Source organism: Atractosteus spatula, chromosome 12, assembly GCF_055471065.1.
Source record: "Atractosteus spatula isolate fAtrSpa1 chromosome 12, fAtrSpa1.hap1, whole genome shotgun sequence".
NCBI classification, from domain to species: domain Eukaryota; kingdom Metazoa; phylum Chordata; class Actinopteri; order Semionotiformes; family Lepisosteidae; genus Atractosteus; species Atractosteus spatula.
Window position 1 is genome coordinate 43,189,787 of NC_142717.1, and position 21,971 is coordinate 43,211,757.

The following is a 21,971-nucleotide window of genomic DNA, read 5'->3' on the forward strand; positions in this document are numbered from 1 at the left end:
GCCATCTTCAAAAGAGAAAACAAAGCCCAGTCTGTAGACTAAAATCTCATGAAGAAGTTGAGAAAGAAGCTCTAAGTTATATACTGACTGGGGGATAATTCCTCATTTTACAGCCGACTTTTGCATACAGTATTGTGAATTAAACATAGAGCACATGAAGAATATAATGTCATAAGAAGGTTACGAGCAGGAGGAGGCCAGCGGGACCTTGTAGCCCATTTGTTAATTATTAGCTGATCCAAGAATCTCACCCAGGCAAGAAACAGAGGTTTCCCTTTCAACAATTTGGCTGAGTAGGTTTTTACATACTGCATATACATTCATGGCATCTTCTCAGATGTGAATATTACAGAACTTGTGTTTATAATAAATACATCAAGAATAACAGTAAGGAAGGTCAATTTGAAACTTTTTTATTTATAAACACATTTAAAAAGAAGCATAATTTAAAAAAAATAACTTCAGATAATACCACCTTAAGTGCTAAAGAGATGTACAACTGACATGGTTTAATGTTTTCATCTTAATATAATATAATTTCTAGATTAACTCAACAGATTTTACTTGGTTATTTCATAAGTAGATAAATAAAGAAACACTTCAGTAAATATAACTAGAAGTCTTTTACATTGCAAACATTGGGATTTTTTAAAAAGAAGATTAGTAACAGACATTCACAAGATATATTTAATTGGCAATAAAAAGAAGTAGCTTTTATCTTTGTATGAAGAAAATTTGTAATATATTAACAAATTACAGCCAACAACTTACATATGTCAACCACAATTTATGAAAACATACAAGCATCTGACTTCAAAACTGTACACATATATATTATGTACACAAGTTGTAAACCAGCTGAAAGTCTAACATACAATACAAGGAAAGTATGATAGGAGTTTTACTACAAAATCCTTTTAGCAGTCCACTGACACATAAATGAAAAAAGTAGACAACCAATTTCTAAGTAATGCAACTAAAAACAGACAAGTGTAATTTAATCCATCTGGGCAGATGTGTAAAACCATTCCTTGGAACATTCCCTATGACTCCTCTTGATTGATCTTCCTGGGGCTGAAACACCTATTATTAGCAGCAAGTCTAATAGCACCAGGATGGCTGTGCTCATTCTGAAAGCCATTTCTTTGACCATCTTTCAGTGCAGCTGTAGAAAACAGAGAGAGAGAGTGAAAACGGTTAATTGGTCTGAATCAATAGCTTTAACTGAAGTGCAAGTCTTTCGTATGTCTTCCTCTCTGACTGTACTATAAAAAGGAAAAAAATAATAAGAGATCAAAGCATTAGAGGATATTGAACCATGGCTGTTCTATTGAATTCATGGTTGCTCGGACATACAGTACATATATACTATTGCCTGTGAAAAAATACAGAATATGTTTGATTGTTGATGCTTGACAGTTCATTTTGGGAAAAGGTTCTTTACATCATAGCAATCTCTGTCAAAAAAAACTAACAAAAGGCTTTCTCTGTTAATTCCGATATTTTCACACTGCAATAATCTTTTTTTTCCCCAATCAGCGGATTGCTTTCCCCCAAAAGATGCTGGAAGATGCTTTTTTCCTGTTCACGTCAAGAGACCATTTCCTGCTGCCAATTTGGTTATGCTAGGAATAATAATCCATACCAAAATAATCTACTGCCTGGGTCTGCCATGATGTATGTGTTGCTCCATCATGCAGGCCCTTGGAATTAATTCATTTGTTGAATCATTGGAGTCAAGAAAGAAACCCCAGAATATATTAGCTGTTCAAATATATACTGTAGTTATAGGTCATAATGTTAAAATTATACCATAAAACTATAACAACAAAAACAATGTTTGGCATCATTGCCTTATGGTTCCATACTAGAAAACAGCTTGATCTGATTTGCCAAGGCTGTGCTTGAATTTGAAACAATTTGTAGAGGAAGACAGAAGCTCCTAAGCTAAACTCAAGAGAAAACACTGAAACACAGGCAATGTGATCTCCATGTCTGAGGTATAAACCATGAGATAAAAGAGAAGAGCCACACATTACAAATGAATATCTCAGCACACCAACAGTCTGAAGGAAAAGTGCTTTTCTGGGTATTTTATTTAAAAACAGATATTGGTCCAAAGAAAGAAGTACTATGACAGCAATGTAACTACAGTATGTACTAATAGATGCAATAGTGCTTCAAAGATCTCCAAGTATATGTGTAACCATCTAAAAACATGGAAACCCAGACTGCAGTACAGGATTTGCACACTAGAATTTAAATCAGCACAACTAAAGCAGTATCGGGTCAGGACAAATATCACTATCTTTCATGGTATTAAATTATAGTCTTTCCCAGGCTCGTTCTAGTTTGCATTTTCTAGTATTCAACTGTCAATCATTCCTCTAATATCAATTTGGCAACCTTTTATAGATATTAAATATATTCCAGACTTTTACATAAATATAATACATATCTATATATTTTTGGATACCATGATACATTTACCTCTATCAAAAGTGCTAATGACTGAGTTTTTACCCAAGGGTACTCACTCCTCCAGATTCTCCAGGGCCTGGATATATTTTAGATATGACTGCAACCTGAATAATTCTGCAGTTCTGTAGTACTGTACTGGCACCCAGACATCCATTTTTGTTATCATTGCCCTCTCACCCCCACACATATATTCTAGCCACAGTTTTAAGCAGTACTCTGTGGAGAAATAATTTAATTTTTAAAAAATTGCATTGGTTTTCTGTCAGATTATTCTCTCCTGCTTTAAATACGTTTATCTGCTAGGAAACATCAAAGAACACTTAACTCTTAGGGGATGAGAAACAACTGGGTCTAACTTGGTCTAGTTCCGTTTGTTGGACACAATGAAACAATGGATTTTTATTTAACAGCAATTTGAAAGGGGCGAATGTCTTCTCAGAGTGACTCTGGAAATAATTAAAATGACACCGAAAAGACAAATCACATCATTAAAAGGTCACTGTGTACAGTACTGTAGAGCTGTTCAATTTGCACAAGTTCCTTTTTTGTTTGTTAAAGTTCAGGGACATCAGTCTTAAAGTCCCTTCTCAACCGAGAATGGCCTGCTCTCCAATGCTTTAAAACTGTCATCTGCAGAGGAAGCATTCTCTCTCTTCCAATATCTGCACGTAATGAACAAGACAATGTGTTTCTGCTTCTCTTTACTGAAAAATGTCCAAGTACACCATATAACATAATGTGCATTGCAGTTTTATTTTATACTCTATTTATCAAACTATAACATATAAAAATATGATGTGGTATCATTGGCTGAGACCTTTTCCCACACCACAGTTTTGTGTAACTCATTAAATCTGCGGTTTTGAGTGATTTTAGTCATTCCTAACCATTTTAAAATGGTTTACTTCATTAACTAATAGATGCGATGTAGTCATCTAAAAATGACATTTTTATTTTTTATCTTGGTTGTTTTTTAAAGGTCTACAGTCAGTTCTATTGAAGGAGTTAAAAAAGGCAAAAAGCTGCGTTTGTGGTAGCATGATGAAAATGCGGTTGAAGATGAGGATGCACTGGCAACCCGAACTGTTTTTCGAAAAGGCATATTGTTCTAGGCGGAACAGGTGGGCATGCTACTTCCTGTATGAAAGCAGCTTATCTCAAATGCAGGGCCTTTCTGAACGTTTCCTGCTTGACAGGTCCCACCAGAGGCCCGGTCGGACTAGTCAATGCAGGAGACCAAACTTCCAAAGCAACTTCAACAGGTGTGAGTGTTCTTCTGCTCCGCTGGACACTGCCATCTCGGATTACAAGGCTGATTTTCAAATAACATCACACACATGCAACTTCCTCGTTCTATAGCATCGCTTCGGTCAGCTTCCAGTTTCCATGCACAGAACCCTTCATTTCTTTCTCTCTTTTTTAACTACTTTTTTTGCGCCTGAGGTCAAAGAGTCCCTCTTTAGACAGCAGCAAAAAAAAAAGCAAAAACTTCTGTCATCTCCTAAACCTCGTTGTTTTCTGTAACTCTTTCATGGCAAAGCTTATTAACAATTTACTTAGGTAAATCATAACTGTGCTTTATTATGGGTGTTATGAAATTTGTCTAGAAATTAAAAAAATAGATGCTTGTTTTTTGTGCTTCTCAAGCGAGGGGCATTCTCACTGTGAACGTATGTCAGACATTTTAATGTGAAGGGAATGGGCAAAGCGCCTTGATTTATGTCACATTCCACATTATTTCACAAAAGATCCCCTTTGTGTCTCTGGATATATTCTGCTGCTCAAACACATGACCTTTAACAATACTGGGATTAGCAAAGGTGACAGCGAGATTATAACGCTTGGATTTATGCATAGATTTCAGCCTTTATCGGCAAGGGTTTGTCAGTTTTGCAGATGTGAAGTATACTAACTAAATTAACGTCGGGACTGAGCACTCTTTAAACTGCACAATTATACTACATTTAGTGTTGTTTCCAATACTATACTAGGCTACTATTTCACAATTTACATAACAGCTGTGAAGTTTATCGACATGCAATTGAACATTAAAAGGCACTCAAAGTGAGAGTTTAAAAACGAGCGGTAAGTAGAAATTACTCAACTGTGAAATTGTCAGCCGTAAATTCATTTGTTGGGGTCTGTCGAATTTGTTTCGCTAGTGATGGGTTTTATGACATACGATTAACAAAGGCAGTCCAGTATCATAAGGCACTACTACACGCAGATAGGTAATAAGTCTTTAGACGTATGTGTTGATGGCACGTACTGTATACATCTGTTCTCGTTCTTATACAAAGGCCTAAATGTAAGATATGCTTTTAGCACCTATTTCAAATAATCAAACAGCTGCTCTGACGTAAGAAAAATAAAAAACCGATTTCTATTTGTAGTCTCCTATAAGTGATTAACCCAAGGTGACCAAAAGAAATAGCTTTTGTAATGTTTTGCTTTGTCGCCTACGAATAATACCTAGGTTTTATACCGTCGGTTCAAAACTGTGATCGTTACAGCTTTATCATCTAGAAGAATAAACCTAACCTCTGGTGCCGTGAGAGTTTTAAGGAAATGGCAGCTTAAACCGTTTCTGAAACTGTACACCATTTTTCCATTTTGCTATATTGGACAGTCTCTCAAAAGAGATTAAATGAGACGAATGTCATTTTGCCTACATAAAAGATATAATAGGTTTCTTGTATACCCTACATTTCAGCAACGCCTTTTTCTGAGTTAATTTAAAAAAACAACAACGAATAACCACCTACATCAGAGAAGAAGGCTTGAAAATGAAATGCAGTGTATGGTGTCTGAGGAATGTTCAATGCAGATAAACTTTAAAACTTTAACGTTTAAAAAATGTTTTCGGATTCGTCGGTTACCGAAAACATGTTTTAAAAAAATTGCTGTTGACTCACTTCTGTGGGTTTAGAAAAAAGGTGAAAGGCACTTGCAAGTCCTCACGATTAAGGCTGTGGGTCGTCTTTCATTTAATAACGCCATTTCTTTGTGTTTCTACCTTTTTAAGAGGCTTTGTGGGTGCGCGGCTCAATAGAATTTATTCCACTGGAATGTTTAAGATCAAGCAATATGATATCCTACCGCAAGAAAAAAAAAATTTTGAAAACATTTCCAAAAAGAAGCCCTCTTCCGAGAATAATAAAGTCCCTTTTTACGATTATGGAACGGTCAGCCTCTACCAATTTCTTCGAGAGTTTCTGAACATGTTTTCCTCCTTATAAAGAAGGAGGAAAAAAAAACATTTTGCCAGTTCAGCAGAAACTTAATGAGTATCAGTATGATTTCACAATTATTGAGATCAGCGAAACTATCTTTTTCATGGCTTGGGTGTAATGAGCTTTAAAATATTGCGATGATTAATATATGAACAAAGTGACAGTTTATATTTTAAATGGATAAAGTAAACTGTACGTTGAGAAGAACGGAGTTTATTTCTTCAAAGAAACATTGGCGTTGGTATTATAGAAACTACAGTCTGTAACATTTACGCACTCCGCTGGTTTACTGAAAACTGGCTTTTCTTACCAAACTGCAAGAGGGACCACAAGGGTTATGAGCAAGCTAAACAGGAGCTACAGCCACCTGTCTCTGGCTTCTCGTGAGTAAGGATTTACCTCTGAAAAGATATATGTCCCCAGCAGTGCCAGTAACTATAATGTAAATTTAATTTTGTCCACTTAAGAGATCAAAGACAAGCTAGCAAACCCCGTGGCGGACTGCACAGGCCACAATAAATAAATATACGATTATGCATCTGTGGAAAATATAATCTCACAAAAATGTAGTGTTGTGTTGCCCAATGTTATCATGTTTAGTTATACAAACGAAGCCTCCTGTAATTTTCGAATGGTAATATCTGAGGTTTTTCAGGATGTACTTTTGTTAATACTGCACATATGCCCGGTTTCTTCAGAAACGAGCCCCTTCTAAGTAACTGCTCACTTTTACACGATTTCACACACATTCCTTGGAGGAAAAAGAGAGTCTAATATCAAATGAGGGTTTTTTCGCTATTAAAGAATGGCACATATAAATGGTATAATTCCACCAAATATATCGCGTAACAATTGTAAGGGTGATTTTATTTAGTTCGGAAGTTTTGATATTAGCTATTTTGATGCGAAAGAATCACTGATATTACATCGAAATTCAGGTTAATTCCTAACACGTTTATTTGTAAGGCGAACATCCAACGGTTCACTTGATATATAAAAGCTCAACTACACTCTCATGTCCAATAATATTTATTTACGTTTGACTGATTACGTGTTAAAGCCGAAAGTAAATAAAATACTTATCCTTATGATCGGGAGCACAACATCGTGTTGAGTAGGTGTATTGCTTCTGCCCACAACAATTAAATGAATTACCTCTTTCTTTTTAAAATCCAATACGATTTATTGTAGATAAAGAACTATATTAAAGGACCGAGCGCTTAGAGCCATGATGTAAGCTTTTGTTTTGGAAGTCAAATACTTTGTTACGACTTGTTTGCTTTTTCTGTCTTGGCTCAATATGGTTGGGCTTTGGCCAGAATGTTGTCATTCCTGCACTTCACAGCAGCGTTTCCTGTAGAATCGCAGTGGTTTTGTGCATCGCATTAATACAACTGTTACGCCGTGTGCTAGCCTCCTTCGTTTGTCTAACAATACGATTCCAACAAGATGAATTGTTTCCGAAAATCTGCTTATATTGTCTGCGAAATACAGTATCTACCCTCGGTGCCTAATAAGCTGCTTAAATAGCTTGAACTGTACAAACTACTCAGCACAAACAATTTTATGCGCTTTGAGAGTACCAACACGGTACAAACATAACCAAAACACTCCATTATGAGAGATAATATGAGAGCCCGAAACAGCTGTATTAATTGCATTTCGGGTCGTATCTGATACCTGCTTTTCAGAGATTCTTCCCTGTGATGTTAGGAAATCCTCAGTACAGCTTTTTATGCCAAAGTTCATTCATATTTTTAGATGGAGGGCTATTCTTTTGTAGTCTACATTGCAATGTGTCTTGGTAGCGTAATTCGAAGGAAGAGTAATTTTATCTAGGCCTTCGTAGATTATAATATATCCTCTACTGAGAAAATTAACAATGTCAAAAAAAAGCATAGACCGTGTTCTCATTAAATGATAATAACAACCAATTAATGTAAAGCAACTCATAACTATCAATCGCACGACAACGGCGGAATTCCACAATTCTAAAGTCAGAAATGTAAGAGACTGATATCAAGATTTAGGTTGAATTATTGGTAAGATGTTGATGTTATATGAGCGTTTAAGGCTTTGAAAATAAATCTCTGCCTTTAAAGCAGACAATCCCAAGGCCATGTGATTTGCAAGAGCTGAACTCAAAGCCGCGGTATTAACGGAAAACAAAACAACAAAAAAATGATGATAGAATAAAATAGGCGCTTTTGTAAGAAAAGGTATCTTTGTTTAGTTCCTTTTGTTTACCGCTGGATTTTTCATTTTACTAATTCATGTGAATGGCTTTCAAACTGGAAAATGGAAATGTTGGTCTTGCCCTCTATTTCAGCTGCAGTGTCCCGGCAACAGCGCAATTTTCTATCATCAAGGATAAATGGCATCGAACAGAACATTCTGATAAAAAAAAAGCTTTAGCCCAAGAAGCCCATGATTGCTGCCCTTCCTGTCTGTCATCTCTTTACAAAATCCTCTCCTTCAAACCTGAGCTGCATGCTGTCAGAGCTAATAATGTCTCATAAGGGTAAGAAAAAGAACCACAATGTGTGCACACAATGTTCTCATTTGTTCAGCACACGACAAGTAGGTATTGCAATATGGCGAATTTCTTAATTTGGTTCGTTGCAAATTAAAACCAGAAACGATGGCGATGTTGCTGGTGAAAACTCAACAACAAAATAGAAAACAATTTTTCAACCTGGCCTGTCATTTAAATTAGACCTTCATCGTTACTGTCATACACAGCACACTTATCCCAAACGGTAATAATTTGTTATATATACATTTTATAAAGAGTAGGTTAGAGTCTATATATACATTTCTAACTAAGAATGTTTTGACAAGAAGGAAAAATTTTAGGCTGCCCTAAGGATGCGCCATGGTAGCCTCCGTCTGCTGCCAGACGTACAGTAAACTGCAATTCAGATTCATCCGAGTCAAAGGAGTCCGCGTTTTTATTAACGTCGCAGTGAGCCTCTGAACACAATGCACACGAAGGCTGACCACATGAAAATGTAAAGCTTGACTTTTATAACCCATATAACTTCCAGCTTCACTTCATTTTAAAATAAAAAGAGCATTTCTGCGCGGCGTTGCGTGCAGCCCGCTTAAGCAGAAATGATCATAAATACTGTCATTGTAATCGATTTTGCTTCCATGTGGAGTTTCTAGTACTGCTATTCTGAAAAATTCAAGCTGGATACTGGGCAGACTTTTTACAAAGTGACTGTAGGCCTATCTATGTTACGTAAAATTGAAAATATAGAAAGGATGCTAAGAATACCGAGAGAAAAAATGCATATACGGTACAACACTCCAGAAGGAAAAGTGTGTGAATCAGTCGACAAGAGGAGATATTATGAGTGTGTTATTTATGTTAGTATGTCATAAAGGAATTGTATTTCTCCTTTGCTGGTCCTTAGCACAACAAATTAGACTCCGGATGCACAATATTCGTTGTCATCAACTGAACTGTCTCACAATTCAGGAGGGATACAAAAGTGGCTTAAGATCCTGTCTCTTAGAATATTATCATGCTCGTCCACAGCTCGTTTCATCAATGGCTCAACTCGTGGTTTCCAGAGGTTATAAATAGAACAAAGAAAATATTTATCAAGAGACACACATTAAGGGACTAACTTACAGGGCTTAAAGGTGAATCATTCTGTAGCTGATGTGCTGATTATTAACGAGTGAGCGAGGTGATGTTTGATGAACCGGGTGCTAGCAAAATGAACTAAAGTTAAATTAAGTTGTAACTTAAATTGTAACGTTTTCAGCAAACAGTGAAAGCATTCTTAGTCTGTAGAATTTGTGAAACGTTTTAACTATGTTCCGGAGACACGGGCTGGCGGAAAAGTATTGTGAGTGATAGGTGCCATATTCCATAATACATTTCTTTAAAGTGATCTAATGTGATAATAATTTAAACAGCATGGTTTGTTTGTTTGCTCGGGAAACCCTCCCCGGTTTTCATGATGACACTAAACTCGTTTAATGTGAACATATTTTGTGAAACACGTTGGATGTACCGGGTTACTAGGTTAACACTGGTGGTAAAACTAATTTTAAGTTTTTCTTTTCTTCCAAGAATCGTGGTATAAGTGAGGTGTTACCCTCCCCTCGCAATCAAAAAAACTCAATTAAAGATCTGATAAAGTATGTGATAATGAAACGGTATTAGTATTGTGAATAAGCCTCGACACATCCCTTACCCAAAACCATCCACCCACCCACCCCAACCCACAACAGCTGTCATTTTGGAAAGAGAACTATACGCATGCCAGATCAACCCAAAGATGGATGGGAAAACTCGATCTTTCCACAGATAATAGAAATGTTCAGCATTTGAACGGCGTTATATCATGCCCCGCCTGCGTCAGTCTTGCGATATTAACGCAAAACAAGACTCCTTCAGTTGCTGTATAGCAACACCTTCTCATAAACACCCTTCGGGTTAATTTGTAAAGCAGAGATGGTGTGAGTATCTTAGAAGTCAAGGAAATATCTTCGCTGGACATGGTGACCCAGCACTATTCTTTAGTTTGCATGATCTTCACTTCATCTATTCTGATTGGACAGCAGCGGGCTAGAATTCGATGCCAAATTAAGACAAACATAGAGACCCTATTTGAACATTGTATGATGTTTTTCATTATTAGCAGTAGTTTAAAATGTACCATTACTTTTCGAGTCAAACGTTTATATTTTCCTAAATGTATTATTAAAATCCTACGAACATTAAACTCATCTCTCAACACTTTTCAGTTTTTAACAAAATCCGCACATAAGCGGTCCCCGAATTAAAACTCAATACTTTCTCCTATGTTCCTGTGTTGTGGCTGGGTTTCTGTATTATAATAGCACCGGGAGACATTAAACATTTTCCGTCTTCAGAGATGGGACTTATTAAAATGTACGCCGAAAGAGTGTAACTTTTCTGGCACTCAACTGTGATCTGAAGTTCAGACACGCCAGGAAATTATCAGACTTCAGCCAGATATGAACATTAGCGAATTGCTAAATATCATCTGCTCGATCCTGGCTGGAAAAAAAAAATATTTATGATTCTGAAAAATTTAAATTAAAAGAAAGCAGAGAGGTACCTCTGTGGCATGAGAATCCGACACGTTTTCAAATGAGCTGAAGAGTCCCTACAGTATATACAGTATTCCACTTCTATTTCCAGTGCGGAAACTTTAGAATTAAAATTCGCGCGGGTGGTGTGATAAATTAATGTGCGTGTAAGGTTTGAATTAGATCTGAGTTGCATTTGCTAATCTGTACAATAGACAGTGGCTAGCTGTTTGCGGATGCTCTCCTTCTGAGTTTTATTAAGTTGACCCGTGTACAAAATTGAAAGCTGCGTGTGTGATCCATCTGCAGTCATTTTCCTTCGCCACTTCCTTCACACTGTTGGGATGGAAAGCCATCGACGCCTGTATGTCTGTAAAGCTCTGGTGGGTTTGAACTCAGGAGAAAAGCCACTTTTCACTTTTTCTACTGGACTGGCAAGTTACAACACCCCAACTTCTCCCGAAAACACAGCTCCAGATTCGAGGAGGAAGCTTCCCAGGCAATCCAGTCAATAGCTGTTAAGAAAATTACCACTAAATTTCAGGCACTTGGAAGAAACATTCGTTTTGTAGACGCTCCATGTCAAGCTTCCAATGGGATTAGCAGATGTGGGAATGTGGGATAGACAAATATTGCAGTGTGCATGTCTATGGTATAGCGTCAATTATTGATTGAAACGACACATTTTTATTTCAGGTAAACAGATAAAAAGAACAAAATCGAACCCTTTTCTTCAAACCCATGTTTATCAAAAAGTTTAAACCGCGGACGTTTTCCATTTAATTGACAGCAGTGATATACAGATGAAATACAAACTTAAAATGTATAATAGTTTTCGTTATGCTTTGTTAAAGAATAAATGCGCGAAACATTCATGCTGATCTTCTAAATTATTTGATATGACGTCTGTAACAACTACATTTTTTTCCCCAAAACAGCAAGGAAGAAATGACAATAACATATTCGACATTGTCATGTTAATTAATCTTTGTTTTTTCACATTTTAACACCAAAAGTATTTACAAATAATCAAGTAAATTACCAGTATATATATATATTCCAATCTCTTACAGGCGTAACACGCTCTGCTTAAAATATACCTTTACATTCAATAAAAAAACACCCCAAATGACAGTATATTCATCTCCAATTAATTATGAATCAAATGTTAGACTTTCGTATATCCAATAATGCAACAATCAAAGTTTACCGGCAAATGCCCAAACTAATGAGGTTCCTGTTTCTTTCAAGTCCTCCTACATTTAAAGATTTCTTATTTGGTAGAATTATTTTACTGCCTCACAAAGCCTTATCGTTATCCATATCTTTCAGAACTATATCACCCATACCAGGTTCTTGATTTGAATATATATTTACACTAATACATGAGAAAATTTAAAAAATACATTGCACACAAAGATAACTTGACATTTCCGAGACACTTTGTTCATCAGACGCAGGGGACTTACGACGTTTTGTACAAAAAATACGCCAATGAACAATTTAAAGAGAATGTCGCATGTTTTTTTAGGGTCGTACTTAAAATAACCAACTTTGCATCTGAGGTAGTGTCCTATGCGTGCAATACAATACCAGCAAATACTGTACCAAACCCAATGGAAAGCAACCTGTATACAAATACACAGCTGTATCTGTAATCTTGGACTTGGGCCTTACTATAAACGGTCGTCGACAAAACTAATATTTAGATATTTCTACCACTGGCACGTGTTGTTAGACAACAGCGAACAATTCTGCAACATCTCATTTTCATACCGCAGATCTGTCCGGCTAGCAAACCCCAACTTACTGTAGCATTGATTATATTATACTGCTTTGGAAAGGATGAGCACTATTCATATATATTGCTATAAATGTTATATAATAATGTCTCCCTTGGTGTCTTCTGTCTTTGATTCAATTCAATTTGATTTCAATATTTGTACAAACCAAGCATATTTTCTAAGAAAAAGAACAGGTGGTCTGCAATAATAAAAATCGGTAAATTAATGTTCAAAATTGACACATAAAAAGCTTTACACTGCCATCACATGATACCACCACAAAACGTCTAATTATTAAATTGCGTTAGCTCAGGAAAATATTAGAAACGTCCTAGCTGATAAAGTATACACAACAAAAAAATGTCGACATGCCTGTGTTTTTCATATCTTGTATTATTTTTGACAGAAAATGAATACATAGGACTTTTTTTTTTGAGCAAAGAAAAAATACTCTAAAAGTCAGATATTTGCACAACGATTATTAGAAAAGAGCATTTTTTTCATACAAAGAAAAAAACGAATGTTTGGCCAATGTCATTACAAACGTGAGCCTAGGGTTGTGTATACAGTATACAGCCGTAGCAATATCTACAATACATTTTCTTTTTGGTGTTGCCCTAGGTAGTATTCGTAGCTTTGTAACTAAGGGGAAGAAAGAGATAATATTAACACCTCGAGCCACAGCTACCGCGCAATTAAATAAAGCATGCACCTGTCACGCTGTTATCTGCGGTGATTCTCTACAGATCCTCCAGCCCTGCACACCCCTCCCCCACGCCTCGCCAGCACCTCTCCTGTACCTGCAGCAGCCCCTGCGCCTTGATCTCGCTTCTGCCGTCAAATGCGGTTTTGAAAACGTTAGTTATATTACTTTATCTTATTTTTTTTTTCTCGCATGGCCTGGGCAGAAGAGACCATTAAGTATCCATACAGCAACAAAGATCTCATCACTTCAGCCCGAATTACCTCAGCATCTTTCTCAGGACTGTGGCTTGACTTAATAAAAACTCGTGTGCTGTACATCTCGAAGAGGCGATTTCGGTAGTGAAGACACAGCTGCGTTATATGTCCATGCTTCTGAACAACAACTACGAAAGAAATCGCATCGTGATTTCTTGATGTTTCTCTTACAGTAGAATTTTATTACAAATGCTATTACAAATCTTAATGAAAACAATTTGCAAGTCAGGAAGATTATATTCTGCAGTTATTGAACTTTTCGTCTCTGAAGTATATATTAACCAGACGTCATGTTTGTGTTGGAGACTTACATATTATTTTAAGGTGTTAAGGTTATATATTTTATAAATAGGTCTTACTATAGGCTATGTGTTTTTGTTGAAACAGATTCAAACCCTTTGTTTTTAAATCAACAACCAACACGACAATACGATTTTGTAATTGCACATCCGCGTCAGGAATACACGTGGCTTCCAGATTTTAGTTCAAAAAGGTCCCGTTTCACCACAAAGTGTGAATAAGTTCAATAAACGATTCACGTCACAATAATTCAGATCTGTTAAAAAAGGTAAAGGAATCGACCGTAAATGTAGGGAATCGTTATCCGGTTTTCTTTTTAGAAGTTGTTTGCAAGAGGTTTTACAGAATTATTGACCGTGTGATTTGTTGAATTGGTAATGGAGACAAATACAGGCAATATCTTTGTTAAACTCCGGTGATTTCACTTCTCCTCGTGTCAATTTGAGAAAGATTAGCCTATCTCTGTTGCCTGCGGGACAACAAGCTTTCTTATTATACTTAATACCCCATGTTCACAAGCAATAAAACTGTCAAAGTGGTGTGGAATATATTGAGTCGCTTTAAAGCAGTATTAAACCATTGCCATTATTTCCTAACCCAGCAAACATCGAAATCGAAACAGGCTGCAGAACCCGAAGTATTGTCTGTTTCACTCAAAGCCGATCAGCTGAACTGTGGATCTGGTTTCTCTCTCGCGTGTGGAAACGGAATTAGAGATAGAAAGGGAAACGCATCAAGGAATCTTTCTAGTCCATTCAGAGTTGCTGAAGCAAAAGCATCCAGTGTAAAAAGTCCATCTAAACCATATCCAGAGTGGACTAACCCTTAAGACCACGTCTGTCTCTTTTACATATATTTATATCCGTCAATTGAAAAACGTGAATGATTTAATAGAATGATTTCCCCCCCACCTGATTCCTCAACAAGATACAGAGGTGGTTCACTCTGGAGTATTGATACATCCTCGCTTTTATTTCGTTCCTACCTTATTCCAGATTGTCCTCAAAAACACGCCAAACGACATCCCGAGATATCATGGTTCGATTATTTTTATGAAAAATGAAAGATGAACTCGCTTCTGATCCGTCTTTGGACGTTTCAGTGCTTTCTCTCCCGTCCACCTTGAGGAATGGTTACCCTGCCTGGCTGTGCAGTTTTAAATCCCTTAGTAAATAACAACCCTGATAATAATAGCAAGGTATGAAGTTCTTGTTATAGAAAGGGGGAAAATTGAAACTAAACGCTGCATTTAGACAACCATTTTTGATAAGAGGATAATTGAGGCGACACTAGTGTATAATTAGCGGATAATTTATGCTATATCCATTTTTATTCCACCTCCCAAAATAAACCCAGTCCATAATCATTACAGGCGAATTGTTCTGAATTTTATAGCAGCAATTTGAATAAAGTGCTGCAGTTAATCAGAGGAGATTTGTGTATAACTGATTACGACCATAATTACCTCTTCCCATCATTTAAAAGTAAATGAAAACCGCATTATTTTTTAAATAATTGTGTTGACAATAAAATAAAATCATCTGAAATGTGAATTAAGAGACTATTAAAGGATGAAGGTACTTTGCATTGATCGTTTATATTGCGATCAAGATTTGCCAAACCGCTAACCGCATGTATAATTTGCATATATTTGAAAGTATAACAGAAGCTTCTGTTTTCAATAGGGAAATGCACTGCTGTCAGTTCTCTGAGTATCCACTCTCCCGAAACGCGGGCTATTCTTATTATGTATACCTTTAAACACCGAACTGAATAAAGCGAATCTCGCCAGGATACTAAAAAATTACACGCAATTAATAGTCATTGTATGGGATTGGGGCTTTTCACGAAAACATTGACAAGATATGTTGTGATTCTCCTTACGGGAAAAAAGTCGACCCATTTAACTGAAAAGATCAGTGATGTCTTAAGGAAGAAGCGGAGAGTTTGTCGTGTTGTAGAACACTAAATTACATCACAGCCCGTTCTTTATCTCAAAGCTGGAACATCGATTTGAAACAACAGAGAAAACGAACAAAATCATATTTTGGCAATCATTCAGATTAGCGAACATCCAGTTATAAACTTAATGCCTGGCTGTGTGAATAGCTGGGTACCTAGCTTTTTAAAAGCTTCCCATCTTTTTATTTTCCTTATGTCTAGTTATAGGTACGCCGGGAGACGATAAGGTGGGTTAACTCACTGTGAAGTCTCCGGTAGAAGCACAGTACTGATGACGTCGGGGGTTGAATGACCAATCGGAAGGCGCTGCCCTTTGGAGACAAACCATTCGACTTGTGGTGTCTGCATCAAGTCTGAAAGCAGGGACTCAAATTTAACAGAATCCACCTTAAAATCTCTGCTTTAACTCCAGCCCACCTTCTGCCAAAACAAGTAGGAACTGGAGAAGCAAAAGAAGCGGTGATTTTTGGAGTTAATAAGGCCCTAACATTTCTTCTCTGAGAAGAAGAGAAAAAAAAAAACTAAAATAAGGGGCGAGCTGTAGAGAACCCATTTGGACTTGAGTGAGGGTAAGTGCTCTCAAAGCAGAAAATTTGATGATGACCATGACTACGATGGCTGACGGTCTGGAAGCCCAGGACTCGTCCAAGTCTGCTTTCATGGAGTTTGGTCAGCAGTCTCACTCACAGCAGAGCTCCCCGTCTATGGGTGCCAGCCACTACCCGCTCCACTGCCTCCATTCCGGATCTCACTCTCATCACCAGCACGATAACTCCCCGTATTCCGGTACGAATTCCTACAACAGACCGCTACCTTATTCCTATGTGAGCCATTCCCATCACAGCCCCTACCTACCGTCTTACCACAGTAACACTACTACGGGCCAGACACGTTTAGACGACACAGGTAAGCTTTTGTTTTCTTTTCGCATTGTTGCTTTTTTTCCCCCACGTATTTATGCGCTGCAGCTCTTCAGCGTATGGCTCGGAATCCGTCTGCCAGATTTCTCTACCGCCACGCTACTTGACTACGTTTTGTGTTCTCGGTGGTTTGCAAAGTTGTGACCGGTATCTCCTCGGAATAACGCTTTGCTCATGCTCGGCGGAAGCGTTACATTCGCGGAGTAAATACCTGAATCTTCGTAGTTGAGCTTGCTTTTATTTCCCGAGTTTGGCGCTGTCCGTCCATTTTATCATCGTCTATTTTCTCCAGCTCGAGTACGTGGTCCAAAGACAACGATTATATATTTTTTCAATTGTATCTGTCACGTATCGCGTTCTCTTTAAAAATATGTGATTAGGCATTTAATTGACGTACTTTAAATTAAGCTATGTCATTACACGTAATTTCACAAAACATTGCAGCGCATTCGTGGGATAATTAGATCAATGTTAAGTTTGAATAGAGATAACATTACACTTCTGGTTTAACATTTGCTTAAGGCAACCCTGTAATCCTTAAATTATGGGACGTGCAACCCCAAACACAACTACAGTATTTGTAATATTGCGTACACGACGCAGACGACACAAAAACATTATACAGTAGATATAGTAATGCAGCTACAAATAGGCTCCAAAAAAATCCTGTTTATATTTTTTTTGCCCCCCAAAACTAAGGCATTAATTAAAATCGAACATGGAATTCTATACATATACACATACATCTATACATTGTAACGCAGCAAACGGTAACAAACTATAATTTAGTATAATTGTACTTGACAAAGCTCAATTTGTATTGCCTCTGCTGCAGAGTAACGTTGCTCTTTCTTTGTTCAGAACAGCAGAAAACGACAGTGATTGAAAATGGAGAAATTCGCTTTAACGGAAAGGGCAAGAAGATTCGGAAACCGAGAACAATTTACTCCAGTTTGCAGCTTCAAGCCCTAAATCACCGATTCCAACAAACCCAGTACCTCGCACTGCCTGAACGAGCAGAACTGGCAGCTTCTCTCGGGCTCACACAGACGCAGGTAAGATGATGACGAGACCAGGTGATTTATAAAGCGATAATCTATTAATTTTTAAATAATTTGATTCCAGTTTTAAGCACTTCTCCTCCGCAGCATGTATGTATTAGCCTTACAGTTTATCACTATTGCTACTATTCTGATAATAGTATATATGTTTTGTTAATTGCTTAATAGAGGGGATATATGCATAGTGTCTAAGGCCTAACGAGAATACAACTGTTTTGTTTTGGTATCTTATACAACCTTTTTATTTTTAAAAGCGATGAAATTATTACATTTCATATTTGTTGGATATCAATACAATTGAAATTATGAAATGTTTGAGCACAGGAAAAAAAAACGCCAACTCCAGAGTCACATTTAAGGGAAAAACTAAATGTACGATACAAATGACTGCAATCCTAGAAGGTGAAACTTGATTTTCTCCTCATTCATATCAAAAGGTACCCACAAGAGCGAGAAATCTGCATTCTAGGGAAAACATATTAATATGATCGTGATTTCGCATTTTTTTTCTGCTCCTGTTTTTTTTTATTAACCAAAAAAATATCTAAAATAAATAGGATAGGTACACCGAACCCGAAATATAGAGGTGGAGAGATGTAAGTTACTGTTTTTATTTAGCACTTATATTGTCAATGGATCTCATATGGCTGCCTTTACGTGATAATGGCGTTGTTGGGTTTTCGGCTGAAATGGTTTAAGCTTTCTGCTCCGTTTATATTGCAGGTGAAAATCTGGTTCCAGAACAAGCGATCCAAGTTTAAGAAGCTCCTGAAGCAGGGCGGCAACCCACACGAAAGCGACCCCTTGCCCGGCTCGATGGCCCTGTCGCCCCGGTCCCCGGCCATACCGCCCATATGGGACGTGTCGGCGGGCAGCAAAGGAGTGAACGTACCCGCTAACACTTACATGCCTGGGTATTCGCACTGGTACTCTTCCCCACACCAGGACACAATGCAAAGATCGCAGATGATGTGAGACGAGAGGATTAACGAATTCGCAGAAGAAGAAAAAAATAATCACGACTAGTAGTGGGGGTTTTTTTTCTCTCTCAAAGGAGGAGGGAAACGCAGGCCCAAGGCTCCTTTTGAGGTTTCTGACCCGCCAGACCTTTACTGTACATTCAATCCACCACCTTCTGATATCCTAAATTCAAGACCGTCTTATTGCCGCCAGCTACGCTGATGGGCTTTAATCACACGGTTTCCGAGGAAAATCTAGCTTTTTTGAAAGAACGCTGAGGATGGCTTTTATTTCTCTGCGACATTAAGGAAATTCCCAAAGGAAGGAAACTTGGGGGGAAATGACCTGCTTCACAGAGAAGTTCCCTGCGTTATCAGTCTTTTTTTTACTTTATTTTAAAAAGAAAAGTGCAAATCTTAAATACCAAATAACACGGGATTTCTACGTTTTTATGACAAAACCCAGGACAAAGGTGGGACTTCTGCGATCCGTTTCAAGCGAAGCGATGAAAGAGCCTTTAACATCGCAATGAGGAGACGCATGACATATCCTTTGCATTATGACAGATGCAACTCCACAGCATTTTAAAGGCATTCTGTATATGTATATATTGTTCGGTTCTAGTTGTATATACTTTCTATGTTTTTGTCTTTCATATATGGAGTAAAAAAAAAACAACTGAAAAAAGCCACCGTGTCTTGTATTGTGAAACTCGTTCGCTGATTTTAAAAATGATTATTGTCTCTGAAACACACACAGCAAGGAACAGCCATTATGTCTTACACCTGACTTCTGTAAAAGCACGGTTTTTCTGCGTCAGATGCACCATGCAAGCGCACGCTTTGAAAAGCAACTTCCGGCTGTGTCCACTCAAACGCGCGCGTTTTGCCATTGATAGTTTCAGATTTGATAGTTTCAAAGATCGATAGCCCGGGCTGTCCAACAGAAGTACAACAGTCGGCTGTGTAGAATAACACACGGAGACAAACAAATCCCTTTGTAGTGTCACTGGTTTAAAGATCGTTACATGAATGATAATCACACTAATTAGGGACAAAGGAAAACGGACTTACCCAAGCTCGCTGTTCTCCCATCTATACTAATCCTCTGTTAAAAATTTTGCTGCTTCGTGTCCAGTCAATCTTGTCATTTTCTAGTACACTTATTGCAGTATTGACAAAATGTTTTTCTGTTCTCTTTTTTCCTCTCACTGTGAAACATTGAATGCCAAGCACCACAGGATCAATTCTGAACAAAGCATCCAGCTGCAGTCCCCTCCAATCTGAAGCAGATATTTGGGACAATTTATGGTTTTTATCCACGAGAAGTTTTTTTTCATTCTCATAAATGCAGGCATAATTAGGGTAATTTTTGATGTAGCCCGCTGATTACAGCGTTTTTACCGTCAAAGATAATTACCTGTAATTTTCTACCACTTTTAATACTAAAAGCCATCTTTATTTGGATCCGAGGTAGCAAAGACGAAACAAAAGAGAAAAATTATTCTGTTATTCATACACAAATTGCAGAGACGAGGGTCCTACAAATGTAGAGGAAATGATCTGAAATTACAATGCTGAAAGGAAAATGAGAATAGCCTTTCACTACTGCAGCTGTCAGACCACGACGCTGTATTTATAGTTTATTTAGCCTATTAAATATTTTTTCAGAACTGTACAGAGACAAGAGCACGTTAATACCTAAAAATATTTTATTCTCACGAACTCCCTTTAGGAGGCCTTTTGCATTTCTTAAATCACACTGACACGTTTTTTAAATTATAATTCTTAATTTATTGTTTGATTTTTTTGTGCTAGTGGGAGAAATATTCTGACATATTCATTTGTATAACTCATTTTGTTTTTGCATTGTATTACAATTCATTTTAACACGAGTAATATCTGTTTTAATATTTTAGCATCCGTTTGCTTGGTTAAATGTTATAAAAGGGACCTACATTTTTTGTTAATGTCACATGGATCAATGTTTTATAGCCATTTAATCTGTATTTCAGAAAGAAATGTACAGACAAGAGCTATTCGCTTTTCCATCTCAGAGCGAACAAAAGACCTCAGAAAGAATGTTATTTTGCAGAGCCTGACAGACCACATGAACAGTAAAATAGCATCTGCACTTCAGATATTACGTTTAGCATGATGCAAACACGTAATTTAAAATCGTGGGTACAAAAATGGTTCTGTGCTACCCTGTATGAAGTAGCACAACGTTCGGCTGGGGACTTAATATACGGCTTTCTATTAATAAAAAAATAATCAGGTTAGATTATAATTATTATTTAGTGAGCCTATCAGTTTTAACTAAGGAACATCTTACGATTCCCTTTACATTCAATTACCGACAGTAATATCAAATTACTAGCTAAGGGAATTACAAAGGACGAAAAATGGTCAATATTACATTGAACGTTTCTTCATAATTTCATATATTTTTCTCGACATGGTTCATAATAGCTTTCCCTTCCCCGCAAAAACAATTCACCCAGAGGGTGCTTGGAATCATGCGTAGTATTGATTGTGTAGAACAGAGAATCATAAATGTGTAGACTTCTTTTTTTTAATGATTTTGAACAAAAAAAAATCGTGCGATACGCCATAGACAATATACGAGGCATTACAGAGAAAAAGAGAGAGAGCGTAAATCTCACTTAAAAATGAAATAGCCGCTACAGAAAGTTGTCTCAAAAACGTTAAATGCAAGAACAAAATTAAGAATCAGATAGGCTTACCTTAGGTCAATGTCTTTTTAAACAAGCTGCCTTGAACTAACAGGAAAGGAGCAGAAATGAACATTTTGCAACAAACTCGGTTCTCTCGCTGCATACAACTCTTGGTTGAGTGAGCACATCCAGGTGTGAACGTGTTTGCACACCCCAGTACCTCTTATATCGCCAGCAAAATTAGCTGTTATTACTGTCACTGTTTAGTGATGGTGAGTTTCATAAAAAAAAGCCTTCTGTAATCAAGACCTGGCGCATCTTTGCAAATTATAGATAATTGTAAATGTCCAGATTATGATAATGGAATCCTAATCCAGGCGGAAGTATAATTATTGTTGAGTGTTACAGCAGAAGCTGTCCAGTAGCGCTAACGCAGCCATTATTTAGACTCTATTTTTCCGTGCAGATGGACTTGCTGAGTGGAAAATGTACAATTGTAATTTAACGGGGCACTCAATAGGTAATAGTGTAGGATCGGGGGAAAGAAATAAAAAGTGAAA

The 21,971-nt window shown here is 37.3% G+C and overlaps 1 protein-coding gene and 1 long non-coding RNA gene across 2 annotated transcripts; one reads left to right on the forward strand and one right to left on the reverse strand.

The window, feature by feature from the left end:
* Positions 1 to 397: 397 nt before the first annotated feature.
* Positions 398 to 20,024, reverse strand: LOC148823141 (uncharacterized). The gene is made up of 2 exons (XR_016093866.1): positions 19,808 to 20,024; positions 398 to 1,165 (listed from the first exon to the last, which is right to left on the reverse strand). It is a non-coding gene; the product is annotated as an uncharacterized LOC148823141 (long non-coding RNA).
* On the forward strand, positions 16,314 to 18,864 carry dlx6a (distal-less homeobox 6a). Its single transcript, XM_088929588.1, has 3 exons — positions 16,314 to 16,699; positions 17,575 to 17,768; positions 18,498 to 18,864. Exons 1-3 carry the CDS (start codon positions 16,390 to 16,392, stop codon positions 18,747 to 18,749), a joined length of 756 nt encoding a protein of 251 aa, XP_088785714.1. The 5' UTR covers positions 16,314 to 16,389; the 3' UTR covers positions 18,750 to 18,864.
* Positions 20,025 to 21,971: the final 1,947 nt, after the last annotated feature.